Source organism: Sinohyriopsis cumingii, chromosome 16 (genome assembly GCF_028554795.1).
Source record: "Sinohyriopsis cumingii isolate HCF-2022 chromosome 16, ASM2855479v2, whole genome shotgun sequence".
Lineage (NCBI taxonomy): Eukaryota > Metazoa > Mollusca > Bivalvia > Unionida > Unionidae > Sinohyriopsis > Sinohyriopsis cumingii.
In genome coordinates, this window is record NC_142976.1 from 29,692,230 (window position 1) to 29,713,221 (window position 20,992).

The 20,992-nt window shown below is 34.7% G+C and overlaps 1 protein-coding gene across 6 annotated transcripts in view; it reads left to right on the forward strand.

Annotated features, from left to right (window-relative positions):
* The window catches only part of LOC149780129 (serine--tRNA synthetase-like protein Slimp), a 55,165-nt gene extending 34,683 nt beyond the window's left edge, over nucleotides 1-20,482 (forward strand). For 4 of the 6 annotated variants that reach the window (XM_089936901.1, XM_089936899.1, XM_089936903.1 and 1 more), the window contains 7 exons: nucleotides 465-570; nucleotides 4,033-4,160; nucleotides 6,636-6,742; nucleotides 9,836-9,929; nucleotides 13,113-13,214; nucleotides 15,620-15,697; nucleotides 16,731-20,482. In XM_089936901.1, the coding sequence (XP_089793027.1) occupies nucleotides 465-570; nucleotides 4,033-4,160; nucleotides 6,636-6,742; nucleotides 9,836-9,929; nucleotides 13,113-13,214; nucleotides 15,620-15,697; nucleotides 16,731-16,745 (630 nt within the window). In that variant the 3' untranslated portion in view covers nucleotides 16,746-20,482. Of the gene's footprint in view, nucleotides 1-464; nucleotides 571-4,032; nucleotides 4,161-6,635; nucleotides 6,743-9,835; nucleotides 9,930-13,112; nucleotides 13,227-15,619; nucleotides 15,698-16,730 lie in introns of those variants that run through there. The other 2 variants (XR_016415012.1, XM_089936904.1) reach the window with 2 other exon arrangements.
* The last annotated feature ends 510 nt before the right edge of the window (nucleotides 20,483-20,992 follow it).

Genomic DNA, 20,992 nt, shown 5'->3' on the forward strand with positions numbered 1-20,992 from the left:
AGTGAGGGCAGATATATATATTCTATAAATGGGAAAGGAAAGTAGTTCCCAAAGTGATACCACAATTGTTGCGATAAAAGTGGTATTTTTCTAACAGTGATATATCTCAATATTGCGTTATAAAATAATATACTTTTACTTATTCACCCCTTATAGCAATGAAAATTTGTGGAAAGATGAAGTATACTGCCAAAATTTTGAAATGTGATGGTTTCTTTTTGCAGCAACAACAAAACATTTATTTTATTTGTGTTCATGTATTATGTATAAGAAAATCAATTTTTTGTGTTAGATGCTATCAGAACAGTGATAGAGGCATATACTATAACTATTGACCATCATTATGGTTGTACATATGTTTGTCTGTCACAATGCTGGTTGAGTTTTAAGTCTGTTTTAAGGCACTGGGGTAGGCTATCACTTTTCTGTGAACACATTCTAGTTTATTTCATTTTTCCTGTCAGGTATTTTGCCTGCAACAGAAGAGCAAAAGTGATGTTGACTCAGGTGATTCATCCAGCAGCATTGACTCAATGTATTTGAGAGGAGTCTCTCTAGCCTCATTTGCAGGTAAGTTTGCACCTGTAAATTTCAGATTTATTTATTTATTTTTTATTTGCAACAAGTTTTCACACCTTGATATTAAATACACTTTAACATACCTTGATATTAAATACATTGTAACATACCTTGATATTAAATACACTGTAACACACCTTGATATTAAATACACTAACACACCTTCCATCAACTTGTTAATTGCTCATACTTTCTGTAACAGTGAGGCAGCTTGACCAGTTTACAGCAACTTGTAAAGTGCTTATACTTCCTGCAACAATAAGGCAGAATGGCTAGTTTAGAGAAACTTGTAAACTGCGTACACTTTCTGTAACAGTGAGGCAGCATGACCAGTTTACAGCAATTTGTAAGGTGTTTATACTTCCTGCAACAGTAAGACAGTTATGTCCAGTTTAAAGAAACTTGTAAATTGCTTACACTTTCTGTAACAGAAAGGCAAAGTGGCCATTTGACAGCAACTCATAAATTTCTTAAAATTTTCAAAGGCCTTGTATAGATTTTTGTTTACTTAATCACTTTCTTTCATAGTCCTGCTATTTTAACATTGTATACAAATTTTTATTTTTCGTTATTTAGTAAAAGACAGAAAATATCATTTTACATCAAGTCTCTCCCAAAGTTCTTAGAATTGTAATCCATCAAAGTAAATCACGTCATTTCAAACTGTGTAGCAAGTGTTGACTTTACAAACCAGAAAATAAATTGGAATTTGTGTTAATTTCATTAGTCTATTGAGGATTTATTTTCCTTATATATTAAGGATTATTCTACAGGTGGTATATGTTTTTTTACATAGTTTGACTATAATTTTTTGGATTTTTTTCCCTTATGTAGACTTAGTTTATGCAGTCTCTTACTGCATGGTTCTTAACAACAACATTGTAAATAAGCATGTTCATATTTGCACTCCCTGTCTGTTTATTTTGTCATCCCTTGTAGCATTGTTAATGCAGTTAAATATTAATCTATTCTTTATTTTGTTACTTTAACATTTCAGAATAAACAATAATGGCAGCACGTATTAAATGCAAGAAATTCAAAGCCAGCAAGGACTCTCGTGACTTTTTGCCTTGCCTGTATCGAAAGGATGTGCATTATCATCATCTTGCCACATGTGTGCCAGTTGGTTAGAGAATGCATGGTCATTGCACACCAAAAAAACACAGGAAAATCAAAAATGGAAAATACAACAAGGAAAATAATGATGTTTTGAGCATCATTCTAATGCTGAGTCTTTGACCAGCCCAGTGGAGGGATGCCCAAATCCTCCACCCACTTGTCACTGACTTGTGTCCAAATCTGCTTGCAGTCACTCTTCGGTAGGCACCAGTCCTGTCTTAGTTGAATTTACACAAATTGAACCCATAGCCAGGGCTTCCCAAAGCTTCTTTAGTACAAAACCTGTTTCTTGATAGCAGTAGCTTTGGCTTGCAGAGTCAGTGAATTACATTCCATCTCTGTTGACCCAGCCTATCTTCCTGTTTTTATCAGATGGCTTGGCATTCCTTATGACATGATCAATTTCATTGCCAAGAAAGGTTGCTGTCAGTGGGCAATCAAAAAGTTATCAAATGACCTCTCTCCTGTATTGACACATCCAGTGAGGTATCCAAGCAGGATTTGATATTTACTGTAAGACTTTATTTCAAGCAAACTGAATTGATTTGTGGAGTTCAAAGGTGTCTCTTCCATTAAACCTGAGAAAGAGGACAAAACCCCACAAGCCCTCAAGCCCTTTCATCATGGTTGAAGTGGGTAATACACGTGGTATACTGACATCTTGCCAGACCAGAGTTGCCTCATGAGATTAGAGCAATCTGTGTCCAAATGCTGGCCACATACCTTACAGTGGGGTGGTCACCCATAAGAGTTAATGTTGTACACAAACAAATTGGTGTCAAGAAAACTGGCTATTTAGGGGCTGTCAGGGGATGGGGTGGGTGGCCATATAAGAAGAGGATCTCTGTAATAACAATTCACTTGGATACATATTATACCAAAACTTAATGTGGATATATGGGATGCTAAGAAATCACTTGGATACATCGGGTACCAAGAATTCACTGGAATACATGGGATACTAAGAAATCACTTCGATACATACGATGCCAAGAATTCACTTGGATACATGGAATACTAAGAAATCAATCGGCTACATGGGATACCGAGAATTCAGTTGAATACATGTGATACCAAGAAATCACTTGGATACATGTGATACCAAGAATTCAATTGGATACGTGGGATACCAAGAAATCACTTGGATACATGGGATACCAAGAAATCACTTGGATACATGGGATACCAAGAATTCACTTGGATACATGGGATACCAAGAAATCACTTGGATACATGTGATACCAAGAATTCACCTGGATTCATGTGATACCAAGAAATCACTTGGATACATGTGATACCAAGAATTCACTTGGATACATGGGATACCAAGAAATCACTTGGATACATGGGATACCAAGAAATCACTTGGATACATGGGATACCAAGAATTCACTTGGATACATGGGATACCAAGAATTCACTTGGATACTTGGGGTACCAAGAATTCACTTGGATACATGTGATACCAAGAAATCACTTGGATACATGTGATACCAAGAAATCACTTGGATACATGGCATACCAAGAATTCACTTGGATACATGTGATACCAAGAAATCACTTGGATACATGTGATACCAAGAAATCACTTGGATACATGGGATACCAAGAAATAACTTGGATACATGTGATACCAAGAAATCACTTGGATACATGGAGTTCCAAGAATTCACTTGGATACATGTGATACCAAGAAATCACTTGGATACATGGGATACCAAGAATTCACTTGGATATATGGGGCACCAAGAATTCACTTGGATACATGTGATACCAAGAAATCACTTGGATACATGGGATACCAAGAATTCACTTGGATACATGGGGTACCAAGAATTCACTTGGATACATGTGGTACCAAGAATTCACTTGGATACATGTGATACCAAGAAATCACTTGGATACATGGGGTACCAAGAATTCACTTGGATACATGGGGTATCAAGTATTCACTTAGATGCATGTGAGACCAAGAAATCACTTGGATACATGTGATACCAAGAAATCACTTGGATACAAGGGGTACCAAGAATTTGCATGGATATATGGGATACTAAGAAATCGATTGGATACATGAGGTAACAATTTTGTGGTGGCTACAAATCATGAGTTTTATTAATGAGCAATGTCCATGGATTTAATAGCCCCCTCCCAACTTTTTGAATTAAAATAGTGATGAAAATATAAAGTTTTTCAAAATGATGGAAATTGATAAACATGAAAATAATGAACTCTCAGGTTTGTTATTAAATGAACTTTTAAATTGATTGCATCATATTTGCTATATTGTATTTATTTATTTTCTCATTATTTTATGTTTATGTGTATTTACAGCATATCTTACAAGGTCTTTCATTGAGGAGTCGGCACTACCAATGAGGTTATTCACTGTAGGCAAGAGTTATGTTCCTTGTACACAAAATAGTCTACCTGGTCTTTATGGAGGGGTACAATCGGCAAAGGTATGGAACTCATAATTTAAAGGTGATGGTTTTCAGCTCGAGGTTTTGAGGACTTTATTGCGTTTAGTTTGAGATTTTAAGGACAATGGTGATTAGTTTGAGGTGTTGGGACTTGATGTTTATTTTAAGGTGTTGGAGACCTAATGGTGTTTAGATAGAGGTTTTGAGGACTTGATCGTGGTTTACTGGTGCCAGAAGAGTTTTCTTCATAATGCTTCCAGGGAGTCAGAAAGCAGTTATTTGCTACAGTCACACTAAGGTTCGTGTATTTTAGTTCTTATATACAAAACTAATAAATATATACTAGCAAATTTTTGCGATGTTATGGTAGAGATTGTGGAAGAAATCAAATATTTCTGTTTGGTACAGCATCATATTTAAGACTCTGGTTTCAAAATGAAATAACATTTAAGATACTGATGTAAAAATTAAATCAATGTTTGCAACAAGTTGTTCGAATTTTATTGCTGCACATTTTGGCTCCAGTCAGTTAGGGTGCATTACAGTTGTGGTGTATAACAGTTACGTGCACTACAGTTAGGGTATATTACAGTTATGGTGTATTACAGTTATGTGTATTACAGTTCTCATGTATTACAGTTATGGTGTATTACAGTTGTGTGTATTACAGTTCTCATGTATTACAGTTATGGTGTATTACAGTTGTGTGTATTACAGTTCTCATGTATTACAGTTATGGTGTATTACAGTTGTGTGTATTACAGTTCTTATGTATTACAGTTATGTCTATTACGGCTCTGGTATATTAAAATTATCGTGTATTACAGTCATATGTATTACATTTGTGGTGTATTATAGTTATGGTGTATTATAGTTATGTGTATTACAGTTCTGATGTATTACAGTTCTGTATAATACATTTATGGTGTATTACAGTTCTGGTGTATTACAGTTATGTGTATTGCAGTTCTAGTATATTACAGTTATGGTATATTACAGTTATGGCGTATTACATTTATGAATATTACATTTGTGGTATATTACATTTATGAGTATTACATTTTGGAGTATTATATTTATGGTGTATTATAGTTATATGTAGCAGTTATGGTCTATTACAGTTATATGTATTACATTTATGAGTATAACATTTATGGTGGATTACATTTATGAGTATTACATTTTGGAGTATTATATTTATGAGTTTTACATGTATGGTGTATTACAGTTATTGTGTAGAATGCTACTACTCTATGGTCAATAAATTAAGTAACAGAAAGAAGCAAAACCAACAAGTTTTGTAAAACTTAGCAAACATTTTAATTGTCAGTGTTACAAAATGAAAATTGAAGAGGAACTTACAGTATTATGAATTGAATCCAAAACAGTCCTGAAAAAAAGTTATATTAAAGTCCAAAGGAATGAAAAGTTCCATATAAGTTTCATATCCACAAATATACTGGTCCAACAACAGTTCTGACGTGTCAAAAAAGCTTTGTCCAGAACTCCTTTGAATAATTCACAATAGTTCCTAAATAAGATTATAGTCCAGTAAGTACTTTCTATTTCCAGTGATCAATCCAAACATTTTTTCTCTCAAATTATATGTGAATACAACACAGAATACATCTGCAGACTTGATGTTACAACAAGAACACAAGAAATAAGAATATGAAAACTGTCATGTCCAAGATACTTAGGTACAAGCAAGAAAGCTAAAACATGCATATTATTACTACTGCTACACGACAGATTGCAAATGAACAACATTGTAAAACTTTCACTTGATATAATCCATCCCATGGGAATTAACTTAATTCTTCTAAGGTACCACCTGAGGGACCTTTCCAATGAGAAAAAGCTCAAAACTCAACATGTTTACTAATAATTATTGACAAATTTCCAACTTCTTTGAAGAACTCACATGATTTGACCCATCCAATGGGAATTAACTTAATTCTAATTTATCCCCTGACCGACCTGTACAATGGGATAAAACTTGAAACTTGTCAACATATTTACTAATAATTTCATTATTAGTAACTGCCAACATGTACATAAGCATCTGTTTATAAATCCCGTGAAATTTTACATTCTTTAACATCTTACAATAGACCCTATGCACATACACCAAATCCAACATCAGATAATCACTACAGTTTACAGTAAGGAAGAAAATCACAAAAATTAGACAAAATCTTGTACCAGGTATTACTAAAAAATATAGATTTACATAACAATTACAATTGCAGAATGTTTTTCATGTGTTTGCAGACTTTTTTTAATATACCAGTAGCTTTTAGGGCCAATTTCCAATATTTCATTTATTCATCATATTACAGCTTCAATAGCTAATTTGACACAGAAATAAGAATATTTTCAGGTCAAAATTATGATGTAGAATGAAATTCTATGAAAATATAGGTTACTCTAACCTGATTTTAAACATTTAAAAAATTAGATCAAATAGACAAGATATATGGTTTCTTCAGTTACAGCTTTCTTGTTTTTCAGTGTTGTGTACTGGGAATATGCAGATCTCCCGAGGAATCCTGGGATATGTGTAATAATATCAGAGAGAGAGTCATCAGCCTTCTTAAACCCTTTAAGGTTCCTATGAGGTCAGTTGATCCCAAGGTCACTTGTATACGTACATATGTTTATAGATGTCTTATATGAATGTTAGGGTTCCTATGAGGTCAGTTGATCCCAAGGTCATGTTTATACAAATATACATTTATAGATGCCTTATATGAATTTTTATAGCTTTAGAAAAACATTTTGTGCATTTGACACATCTTTTAGTCAGACTACATACTATGTGATGTTGGATGCAGGTTTAAAAACAAATAATAAGTACACAATCTATTAAGAAAATATTTATATTATTGTATTAAAAAGGACTGTCTAACTGATACATACACTTAAAATCGACTGTCAAACAGTGATACATACACTTAAAAAGGACTGTCAAACAGTGATACACATAAAAAGGACTGTCAGACAGTGATAGAGACACTTAAAAATGACTGTCAGACAGTGATACATACACATAAAAAAGACTGTCAGATAGTGATACACATAAAAAAGACTGTCAAACAGTGATACACATAAAAAGGACTGTCAAACAGTGATACAGACACTTGATAATTTGATAGCATGTATAATCTGTTCATGATACCATTGCACAACCAGAGCTAAAAGAAATCTGAGAGCCGCATGCCTCGGGCTACTCTAAATCTTAGATTGGGCCCTTCTCATATTTGAAATGAGTTGCCCATCATGCCTGTCCAAAAAATGTTATCTAATTTTTCTAAATGAAACCTTGTGCTTTCCAACAAAATACACATATTTATTGTGAAGTTTTTAAAAGACAATAATAAATTATTAATATTGAAGTTTTTAAAAGACAATAATAAATTATTAATATTGAAGTTTTTAAAAGACAATAATAAATTATTAATATTGAAGTTTTTAAAAGACAATAATAAATTATTAATATCTGACCTACTGATGGGGCACCCCACATTATGAAAATCGTGTGCTTAACTGTATTAAAAGCTATGAACTTTATGTGTACAGAGCAAAGCATGTGACTAATGAATAGGGAATATTGCTATTTCTGTTCTTTGTATTTCATTGGTTACCAGGAATTACAGCATGAATAATAATAAACTGTTTCTTGCTGACACTGACTTGGTAATACACTGCTATTAAATATATCAAGTGGTACCCATGAGATTGTTTGACAGTTGAGATTTTTGCAGCATTCCAAAAACATGACTACTCTAAGGTCCCTGCAGATTTTGTTGAAATACATGCACTAATCACAGACCTACCAACTCTTATGATTTTGCTGTTAAGTCTTACAAAAATAACCCTTAAAATACAGACTTACAGGATACAAGCAAAAAGTACAGAAAAATGATCGTTGCCAAAAAATCTGGATAATTGGTTTATCCGTGTTTGATTTGGATCCAGGTTTCATATTAGAATTAGCGAAATTATTCATGGAACCAGACTAAGCTTACAGCAGCACCCCAGATGCTTAAAACTGCACATATTTGTTCATGCGAAGCATCTGCAAGATCAAACTGTTGATTCTATATTATTTTTTTAAAATGATGTCTAGAAAGCGATTGCATGTTAAAGACGAAAGGGAATATAAACTTCTAGAAAAGTGTTTATAATCAACACAGAAGAATAAAAAAGGAGTATTTAGATTTTTGTGAATAAAAGCTGGAAAGGACACAATTTTGTTTGAGTATGTCTCATGGTGGGAGATATGATTTCCATCGTCATGTGAAATGGAAAAAGAAATTCCAAGAATTACATCAAGCTGAGAGATAGCAACAAGCCATTGAGTTGCATAGGGTTTGGAACTAAAGTTTGTGCAACTGTACTAGTGGTAGATAAAATCTACACGTAATTTACAACATTTTCAGTTGAACATAATGTTTATCATCACTGTGTTGAATTTTTAATTACGTTTTCCAGCTTTACAATGGCAGTAATTGATGTTTTGTTACACCTTACTGAAAACTAGTCAGTCTTATGGAAAAAAATCAACTGATTTACTGAGATGGACTCCTCAGGGTTGGCAGGTCTGTAATCATTAAGATTGCATGAACAGAGGTTTGTGCCACAATTATTGAGAATTCACCTGATTTTAAAGAAAATGTGAAATGTGAAATTGTTGGAAATCTCTTCTGACCATTTAATTTTCTGGATGGAATGGATGTCTTAATTTGTATGGCTTTTTCAGGCAAGGGGCTTTGATGTCAGAGCAAGTGGTATTTGTTTAAAAACCATTCGCCCCAGAACTTGATGATTTTTGTTTATTAATTTCATATTTGAATTACAGCAATTTCAATATTGTAAAATTTAGGGCCATTTTGGGCACATGGAGTTGAAGTTGAAGCTAATGGAATTTGAGTTAGGGTTGGTGATTTGTTTAAAGCAACATACCCTGGGTCTGTGTCAGTAAAACACATTATTTGATCAGAGTCAGATGCAAGAAAAAATATGACCCTTTCTGGCACAAAGGATTGGATTCAGGTCTTGTGAAATTTGAGTCAGAGATTGTGAGATTTTGAAAGTCATCAGCCCTGGGCTTTTGTCTGAAATTTCTTTTGTTTGAGCACTGACAACTAAAACATGTAAATGACCCTAGGGATGGCCAGTTAAAGTGAGCTTTGAAAATGGTCTTGCAATTAGTGTATTACAGTTGGGTGATTTGCATGCTCTTAAAGCTAAGCCATGAACCTGCTTTACCCAAGGTGTATAATAGATTGACCTAGAACCAAATTAACATGTGAATATCAACATCATGAACTCAATATATATTAACTGTACTCTTTGCTTGTTCCAAGTCATAGGTTTATGAGATTACATTAGAGTTACATTTTTGCCTGTATTGTACTATTTTGTGCAACATGATCTCCAGACTGGTTACCATGTTCTAAATGCATGTTTGCCTTTCCATCTCCAGACTGGTTGTCGTACTCTGTATGATTCTAAATGCTTGTTTGCCTTTCCATCTCCAGACTGGTTGTCATACTCTGTATGATTCTAAATGCATGTTTGCCTTTCCATCTCCAGATTGGTTGTCATACTCTGTATGATTCTAAATGCTTGTTTGCCATTCCGCCACAAGAAGGACTGGTTGTCATGCATGTATAATGCTAAATGTTTGTTTGCCATTCCATTGCCAGACAGGTTGTCATACCCGCTTCTTGTCTACATTCCTCTGAAGAATACAGGATGGAAGTTCAGATATGGGTTCCCAGCCAAGAAAAGTATGTTATGGTAAGGTCCTGCATCCAACTTGTATCATGTTTCCTGTATTTTCTCTAATGCATTTTAGATATTCAACTTTGTAAAATAATTTTGCAATATGCCGACAAAATAAAACTGTGCAGTAAACTCCTAACATGAAAGAGTTTTCATTTTTAGCAAACATCAGCTTTTTTGCACAGTGAACAGATAAAGTCTGATATCGATGCAAAATTATAGGAGAGGACGTGGTCAGGGGTGAGGCAGTAAATTTATGACAAGCACAGTTATGAACATACCAATTGTTTATGAGTAAAACCTGTGCTGACTATGTTCACAAAGAAAAATGTAAAATATTTTTCATTGGTTGAATCACTTGGAATGGTCAAATTCAGTGAGTCTTAACAACAGTTCTTGACTTTTTTCTTCAAAGTCCTTGCTTGATTGGATAGTATCTCTAAATCAATCAGTTGAATTGATTGTTGCATGTATTTAATGCCATGTGATACGTTATTTTTGAAAATGGCACTTTGGAATAGATTGTGACTCCATTACAGATTGATTCTTCAACAAGTAAGATGATCTTCAATTAAAAAAAATCAAAAGGGCGGGTTAGAGTGAAGAGTTGAATAACCAGGTTATGTCTGTCAGTCAAAAAAAGTAAATATTTGTGGGAAAATTTGTCTCGAAGGATCTTATATATTATGGAGCGAGAGGTAGTAATGTCAAATGTTTTTAAATGTTATGTTGTTGTTGTTGTAGGGTTTAACGCCATTTTTCAGCACATGATAGGCTATACATGGCGGCCAGTATTAATGGTGGAGGAAGAACCCGGGAAAATCCCTGGAAAGAACCAATGACCCACGAGAAGCTACTAGCAAGCTTTCTCACATACCCACATTGGCTGAATCCGAGACTCGAACCCACGCAGACAGAGGTGAGATGGCAGTGATCCGTAATGGAGAGCGCTTTAGACCACTCGGCCACTCGGGGACCCCTTTTCAATGCCAAATAGTCTCTGAAAAAAGCTTGATTTTGGACTTTAAAATTACATTTAATTTTCTGCCACAAGCACTGGTGGCTTTGCTTTTGGGCCTGCCCGGAGGCCTAAGTGATGTCTTGACCCCATTCTACTTTCATTTTTTCATTATTTCTTTCTTTCTTGTTGGTAAATAACTTATATAAAAATTATTTTTTTTTTAAAAATCCACAATGTACTATGATATATTTCAGTATGGTTATAACACCAAATCTTTCATTGTTGATATTAGCGCATACTCCACTACTCTCACTCAGGAAGAGATAATCTGTCTTGTATTTACTTGTCAAGGCAAGACAAAAATAGAGTTATCTTTACATAACCTTTCGGGGCCCTGAGTAGCTGAGTGGTCTAAAGCGCTCTTCGTCACGGATCACTGCCATCTCACCTCTGCTTGGGTTCTAGTCTCGGGCTCGGCCAATGTGGATATGCTTGCCGGTAGCTTCTCGTGGGTCGGTGGTTCTTTTCGGGGTTTTCCCTAGTTCTACCTCCACCATTAATACCGGCCACCATGTATAGCCTATCTTGTGCCGAAAAATGGCATTAAACTCCATAACAACAAAAACAACATAACCTTTCAGTGTACTTAAACCAGTGTTTACCGAATTTCAACTAAAATGTCTTAACACCAAAGGCTTTCTAGTTTGTATTTATGACATAAAACTTGAAACTAATATAGATGCTGTTACTCGACATGAACAAAACTTGGAAATCATTGTTGCAAAAAAGCTTGGAAATCATTGTTACCAGAAAGCATGGAAATCATTGTTACCAGCAGTTCATCAAACTCAACAAATTTGAAGAAATTGGAAAAGAATTGGAATGGTCTTTTAAGTTTGCAAATGATATTGATTACCATATTTAATGTCTAAATCTATCAAGCATAGTCCATATTTTGTTGGTTGGGGTGTGGAGTGAGTGTGATGCAGTGGATTCTGCTAAACTCAAAAAAATTGTTGTATAAGAAAATGTGCTTTGTATAATCATTTACAAATGAAGTGCGGTTATAACAAGAATGTCAGTTCATATGAATTTATTGTGTGTAAAATATGTCATATGTTATCAGAATAAAGTTGATTCATTGCATAGAAAATTTAAACTTTTAATAAGATATGAAATCTATGAAACTCACTGAATAATTCTGTGAATTCATTCATTTTTATTGTGTCAGTTATGTCACTTTGTGAAGAAGAAAAAAAATTCATTAGTATTTGAATTCATGGATTGAAGTCATCTTTCTACAGTAAGGAACATTGATCACAGAGCCCTCTTTCTACATAAGGATCATTGATCACAGAGCCCTCTTTCTACATAAGGATCATTGTTCAGTGAGTCTTCTTTCTACATAAGGATCATTGATCACAGAGCCCTCTTTCTACATAAGGATCATTGATCACAGAGCCCTCTTTCTACATAAGGATCATTGTTCAGTGAGTCTTCTTTCTACATAAGGATCATTGATCACAGAGCCCACTTTCTACATAAGGATCATGATCACAGAGTCCTCTTTCTACATAAGGATCATTGTTCAGTGAGTATTCTTTCTACATAAGGATCATTGATCACAGAGCCCTCTTTCTATATAAAGATCATTGATCACAGAATCCTCTTTCTAAAAAAGGATCATTGATCACAGAGCCCTCTTTCTACATAAAGATCATTGATCACAGAGTCCTCTTTCTACATAAGGATCATTGATCACAAAGCCCTCTTTCTACATAAGGATCATTGATCACAGAGTCCTCTTTCTACATAAAAATCATTGATCTCAAAGCCCTCTTTCTACATAAGGATCATTAATCACGGTCCTCTTTCTACATTAGAATCATTGTTCAGTGAGTCTTCTTTCTACATAAGGATCATTGATCACTTAGCCCTCTTTCTACATAAGGATCATTGATCACAAAGCCCTCTTTCTACATAAGATCATTAATCACAGTCCTCTTTCTACATAAGGATCATTGTTCTGGGTCTTTAAATTTGTGATTTGAAGCAACTACGAAGTCTAGGAAAATTTATGTCCCACATTAAAAAGTGAATTCACAGTAATTCCCTATGATGTGAACTGCCTGGCATAAAGAAGTATCATTCAGTCTGGTTTAAGTTAGTTATTCCATTCTGTTTGAGGTTGTTGTTTCTCGTCTAATAAACTGATGCAAGATTTCCTTTAATTTCAGATGGGATCTGTCTCCATGTTGAGTGATTATGTCAGCAGACGACTCATGATCAGATGTGGAGAAAATCCAAATCATCTTCACAAGTCCTCACCAGTACACATGGTAAAATAAATCAGCCTGAATTTGCCTAAAGTACACTGTGTTTAGCAGTTACTAAAATATAGGAACAAATATTTGCCAGACTAGACAGTACGAGCTTCTGAAAAGTGCAATGAATGAGTTATAAAATATATAAAATATAAAATAATGTTATTGGCTCTTTTATTTACAGTTTACCTCTCAAGTCCAGGAAGTGCAAATGACCAAGCAGAGCTAGCAGTTTTTGATAGATAGATAGAAAATAAAAATTCAGAATTGCAAGATAATTTTGAAAGTCCCTTCTCTGATGGGACAAGTACTGGGTCACTTGATCTAGTAAGTCTGATGGGACAAATACTGGGTCACTTGATCTAGTGAGAGACCTACTCAGGAATGTTACAGCCTAGAAGACTCTATTAAAACAACCATGGTTGCAGGTAATCCATTCCAGCCTGGAAAATGTCCTTCATGCCTGGTCTGGTCAAGACAGCCTTGCAAAAGAAAGAATTTAGATCTCTGATAGTGGCGATAATCTTGAGCAAGAAGGCTTATGAGGGAAAATGATATGTTGCTCAGGGACTAGTGTTGAGTCAGCAACATTGTCCCTTTCAGTGCCCTTATCCCACAGCTAGCCAACTTTATTCTCTGGCTCTGCATGGAGAAAAAGTGGGCACCAGTTACCATCCAAGGCTACCACTCAACAATATCTGAAACATTCAGGCATAATGAGAGAAGAATAATAGTCATGACAAAGACCTATCAGACCTACTAGCTAATTTTGATTTGAAAAGGCCAAATCCTTCTCCCTGTTTCCAAGCTGGAATCTGACCTGTATATTGTCATGGATACATCCAGATAGTTTGTGCCATTAGCCCAGACCTTGCTGAAGCTGTTATCGTACAAATCTGTTTCTTGATAGCTTTATCTTCAGCATGCAGGGCAAGCAACTCGCATGACTTTTCATTCAACCCAAACTGTTATCAGGTCAGATAAGATGGTTCACTAATTCTCATGATACAACCAGACTTATAGCCAAGAGCTGGTTACCAACAGTGGGCAGTCAGAGTGATCATAGACTCCCTCTCATCTGTAGATAAGTCTAGAACAGCGGCCATGCAAGATCTTGTCCACACCCTTGAACACTATTTGAAGCACACAGAGACAAGTCATGGCAAGCACAAAAAATACTTATCCTCCCATAAAGGTAAGAAAGCATGACATCATCTCCAAAGCCTAGTCAAGACATACAAAAATGGTACTAACAGCTTCCTTGCTAGGTGCTCAGCTTTAAGAGGTTAGTGTTAGGACTGGTCAGTCTGGTGTCAGGATAATGTGACTGGGTGGGACATCATGCTACATGTCTGTGACATGATGCCCCAATTCTAGACCACTATAAACTGCCACACTGCAGACATCATAGTGATATGATTGAAAAATTGTTAAAGCTACATTAAAAATCCTAACCACACACACACACACCCAAAGCCTAGTCCATGTTGCTTAAGTGGGCTATATGCTTGGCAAACTCTGGCTTCTCAGAAGTTAAGTTGTCTCTTGAAAATTTTAGCTTATGAAATGAGTGCAGTCTCTGCCAGCCTTACATTGGAATACATCAGCCATGTGTATGCAAATCAACCTCAAGTTTTATTCTCAGGAATTTAGCTTTGAAAAGACAAACCTGAATCTCATGGGTCATGTGGCTGCAACTCAGACAACCACCAGACCTAATTACACTAGCACAGCCTCTTAGCTCACTTGATTCACCAGTGAGTAATCATCTTAATCTAATAGAGCAGTCATGTGACCATATGCTGTGCCGCCATAAGGAGGAGAATGGGTTCACATACAGAATCCAATCTCTCTTCCCTAGAAGGATACCTGAGATATTGGTAGGATGCTCAGCATTCCCTCCTCCTGTTACCTATTACCCAATGTTAAATGTTTTCAGGGAACATATTTAAAGAAGAAAAGCCAATTTTTAAGTAATTTATATTTCCCTGAGAATATGAACTTGATCACATTAATTAAAAATCCCTCCCAACCACCCCACCATCTGAGCATCCTTGTTGGTATTTTGCTTAGCTTAAAAACTAGTGACACCTAGCAAGAATTATTGCCCTTTATTTATATGAGATAGACAAAAAAGATGAATTTTCATCTGTTTAGAAGTGCTAGATTTGGTAGGCATCAGGCTTATATCCCTAAGGAAGTATTCTCAGAGAAACACAATTTAAAACAAATTTGCTTTACTGATCCTCACCCTCTCATCCCTGGTTGAAAAATAGAATTTTATATACTTTGTAGAGTAAAATGATGAAAGGTTTTAAATCATTTAAATTTAACATAGTTCATGTTTAATATACTTTTTTATTAATGAAAAATGGAAAATGTTTATAAAGAAATGTGAACTTCTTTCCTTTCTTTTCAAGATCTATGGAGAAGTAATCGACATTTCAAGATTAATTGGCTGCATGGTGGAATACAACGAACTGGATGTTCCTCAGCTGGTATGGTTGCTTTTATTTACTTTTGAGGGACATATAGATAGACCATACATTAGACTGGATAACATTTATTTGAATTTAGAGGATAATTTTAAACTTACATAAATTAAACATCAAATGTGGATTTATGAAGAAAGCAGATGAGGATGCAATTGCTGATGCATTGCATTGCAGATGAAGTCAGAAGGAAAAGTTTTACTGGACTGTAAAACCTCTCCTTGTGACTAGTTGCACAAAAATAAGGCCAGTAGCTACTCTTCGTAATTACCAGCTATTTTGTACAGCAGTAAAGTTTGACCTTTAAAATCAGGCCAGATTTTCCACAGTATGGTCAATGATCTTAATATGTCAGTGTCACTGTAATGGTTTCTCTGAGGAAGCAATAATGTTATGAATTAAATTGGGGGGAGGAGGTTAGAGGTATTTCTCCAAAGCCTCTGGCATGCTGTCTACTCTCTGTTGCTAAGAATAGTTTGTACTTATAATAATTGGCACTTTTCTCTATTTAGCTTTTCAGGCCTTTTAACATTGAAAACCAGTCAGGGTTATGTAAAAGGTCAAACAAGACAGTCATAATACATTGATGTTCATAGCAACAGAGCTAGTTCAGTGCTATGCAGACACAAAAATGCTTGTTTTTACTCTGAGCCACATACTGTGGTCCATTTAACAATATAATATGAACAATTTCCTGATGGAAATAATCTAAGTACCATTAGACTTCTGTTTTAAAAGATAAATTTCACCTTGAAATATTTATGTGTTAGAAAAGCCCAGGGCATAATAGTTGCTTTTATGGCCACATCTTTTCCAAGGAAACTGTCTTCATACTGTACAATTTTTATTGCTTTTCCAAGGAAATCATCTTCATACTGTACAATTTTTATTGCTTTTCCAAGGAAAGTGTCTTCATAGTGTACAATTTTTATTGCTTTTCCAAGGAAAGTGTGTTCATACTGTACAATTTGTTTTGCTTTTCCAAGGAAAGTGTCTTCATACTGTACAATTTTTATTGCTCTTGGTTTTTGCTTTACAGGAGAAGAACACATGAGGCTCATGCATGGAAAACAACAAGAAAGCATTAATAAAATATGGCGGTAGACCTTGCTCATGCATGACATATTTTGGCTTCTCTTCAAGTGAGACAGAAATAAGCAACTTGAAAAACTGTGCATTACTTCAGCCAAAATCCTGATTCTGTAAAACATGATAATTGGAATGATTTAATTTCCTGCAAGAATACAAAAGATTAGCAGTGCAAGCAAAATTATCTTATCTATAAAGTATTTCCTTAAAAACAAAAGTTAATTTGTTATTAAATAGAGGATCTTACTAAGTACCCATTTCATATCAAAATTCAGAAAGTGAGATGAATAGTTACTACCTTTATCAGCTGTGGTGAGAAATTTAATTGGATGAAAACAAATGTTGACATTTGTGAAACCATGAGGTGATTTTGCGTGAAGTAATATTGGGCAAATATTTGGTGGTTGGTGATCCTGAAAAATGCATTTGGTCATGTGATAATTTAAGGTAAAGAATGGACTATTCTGCAGGTCATATGATAATGTGAGATAAGGAATGGACTGTTCTGCAAGTCATGTGATAATGCAAGATAAAGAACAGACTATTCTACAGGTCATGTGATAATGTGAGATAAGGAATGAACCATCCTACAGATCATGTGATAATGTGAGATAATGAATGGACTTTTCTACATGTCATGTAATAATGTGAAGTAAGGAATTGACTATTATGTTGGTCTTGTGATAATGTAAGATAGGGAATGGACTATTATACAGTATGCAGGGTCTATTTTAAGACATGTTATTGCAGAAATATCACAGATGTTTCAAAATCTTGCAGAATAATCAACCACAATGAGAAAAAAATGGTTCATGAATTTTGCAAGAGCTAACTTTATTGCATCATTAAATCACTTCTTATTTTGAAAATTCACACTTTCTTTTTGTAATCAAACGGTAATTTTTCATAGAAAAAATGTATATATCATATAATACCTATCAGTGTTTTTTCTTCTTTTAAGTCTGTAAAAACTTGGATGTTTCATCTTTGTACAGCATTTTATCAGTAGTTTGATCTGATTTGTATTGATCCACAAGGTCTAATGGAATGTTGTCCCATCATTCACCTTGCACTATTTGTTTTCTTTCATCAGTTTGCAGTTGTTTGTAATAAGCACTGATCTTGAACTACAAGGATGAAAGCAATAAAACAGGGCACATAGTCTAATTCCATGTTCTGTCAAGCTTGCCCTAGTTGACACTGATGCCTCATAGACAGCCACTGCAATTGCATGAGTGGCATTCAGGAAAACTTACTACCACAGTTGATTCAAAATGGGCAGTTTGGTGTTTGATGGCATATTTTGGTGCTTGAAGGCATAGTTTGGTGTTTGATGGCATAGTTTGGTGCTTGATGGCATAGTTTGGTGCTTGATGGCATAGTTTGGTGCTTGATGGCCCAGTGACAGTCATAAAAACCTTGATATCACTGTTGATTCTGAATAGATAGTTTGGTGTTTGATGGCATAGTTTGGTGTTTGAAGGCATAGTTGGGTGCTTGATGGCATAGTTTGGTGTTTGATGGCATAGTTTGGTGCTTGATGGCATAGTTTGGTGCTTGATGGCCCAGTGGCAGTCATAAAAACTTTGTTATCACTATTGATTCTGAATAGATAGTTTGATGTTTTATGGCATAATTTGGTGTTTGATGGCCCAGTGGCAGTCATAAAAACCGTGTTATCACTATTGATTCTGAATAGATAGTTTAATGTTTTATGGCATAGTTTGGTGCTTGATGGCATAGTTTGGTGCTTGAGGGCCCAGTGGCATTTATCACTATTGATTGTTTGATGTTTTATGGCACAGTAGCATTCAGTGGCATCACTAGGGATAGTGTCACCCAGTGTGGTAACTCAAAGTGTCATGCCCATGGACCTCCTTCCTGCACAAAAATTGAAAATTGTTATAGACAGTTATGCGCGGTAACTCATGGTGTCACCCTCATGGACCTCCTTTCTGCACAAAAATTCAAAACTTTTGTAGTCATCTTGGTGTCATAGTCCTTTACTTGGAAGCTGTCAAGATCTTTGTGGTTGTTCCCGGGTCTTTTTCTACCACCATAAGAACTTAGATCATAGGCCTTTGCTTGGAAGCTGTCAAGATCCTCACTCTTACAAATTCATACTGGACATGAAAAGGGAAAATACACCTATACAGCAAACATGAGTAAACCCATACTGGACTTAAAAAGAGAAAATACTTGTATACAGAAAACATTAGTAAACCCATAATAGACATGAAAAGGGAAATTAGACATACACAGCAAACATTAGTAAATCCATACTGGACATGAAAAGGGAAATTACACATATACAGCAAACATTAGTAAATCCGTACTGGACATGAAAAAGGGAAAATACACATATATACAGCAAAATACAATAGTAGACCCATACTGCAAATGAAAAGAGAAAATATATGTATACAGCCAACATTAGTAAATCCATACTGGATATGAAAAGGGAAAATACATGTATACAGCCAGCATTAGTAAATCCATACTGGACATTAAAAAGGAAAAATACATGTATAAAGCCAACATTAGTAAATCCATACTGGACATGAAAAGGGAAATTACACATACAAAGCAAATATTAGTAAATCCTTACACGACATGAAAAGGGAAATTACACATACAAAGCAAATATTAGTAAATCCTTACACGACATGAAAAGGGAAAATACACATATATACAGCAAAATACATTAGCAGACCCATACTGGACATGAAAAGGGAAAATATATGTCTACAGCCAACATTAGTAAATCCATACTGGACGTGAAAAGGGAAAATACACATATATACAGCAAAAAAAATTAGTAAATCCATACTGGACATGAAAAGGAAAAATACATGTACACAGCCAATATTAATAAATCCATACTGGAATGGAAAAGGAAAAATACACCTATACAGCAAAAATTATTAAATCCATACTGGGCATGAAACTTTAATATACAGCAAACTTTAGGTCGATCCTAACCAGATGGGAATTGACAAGAAGCTCAATTTCAGGTTGTCAATTAAAACAGGTTAAAATGATGATGTGTTGTTCAGAGCTTTTGAATTACATTATAGAACTGAAATCTTGCAAATTCTAAAGAAGAAAGTTTAGTAGTGTTTAAAATAGGTTGAAGAGTGATTGCTGTTAGACATGCTTGTATGTAGGCTTGTTTTCATTTTTTCTAACATAATAAGATGAATGCCTTGATAGTAAGTTTTTATCAGGATAAAAATGTAGTGTCATTTTTGTGTTACAGAATATTGAAAATAGATTTTAAACACTCTTTTATTTATCTTGGTTTTGCCAAAATACAGATCATAAAATGATACTCTTTAAACAGTTCAGAAAAACACTTTGTGTTTTGTCTTCCATGTTATTTTAGAACTCCACAGATGATATAATATTTGTATTTAAATAATATTTAGCATTATTTTAACTGTACTGTTAATGTGTATATATTTCTTAAAAAATCTACTATCCAACACTCCACACTATGCCATAAGCTTTCTTTTTACTATAAGTCAAATATACATGTGGTAAAAAAAAAACATAAGATGAAATCTTATCAGTGACACAAAGTGTACATGAAACAATATATTTCTATACACATGAAAGTGTATCTGCTATTAAATTGTCTTTTCCCTTAATGTGCCTGATGTCAATATCATATTCCTGCAAAAATAAACTCTACCTTATTAATCTCTGATTTTTGTTTTACATCTTGCTAATGAAAGTAAGGGAGTTGTGGTCACTGAACACAATAATCAGAGAAGAAGCTGAACTAATTCAAACTTCAAAGTCGTATAATGCCAATATCGAAGCCAAACATTCTTTCTCCGTGCTTATTTAATTTCTTAGAAAAATAGCAAACTGGATGATCTACACCATTTTTGTCTTCTTGAATCAATACTGCTCCAACCCTGATATCACTTGCATCAACAGACAGTTTAAATGATTGACTGAAATTTGGAGCTGTAAGAACTGGTGCACTGTTAAGTATGGCCTTCAACTTGTCAAAAGCCACCTGACATTTTTTAAGACCAATGAAACTTGGTTTTCTTGCTCAATACATTTATCAGGGGTTCAGCAATTATGGAAAAATTGGAACAAAATTTCAGATAGTATCCAGCCATACCCCAAAATCACATCAGTTGCTTTTTACTGATAGGCACAGGAAATTCAGAGATAACCTTGAACTTAGCATCTATA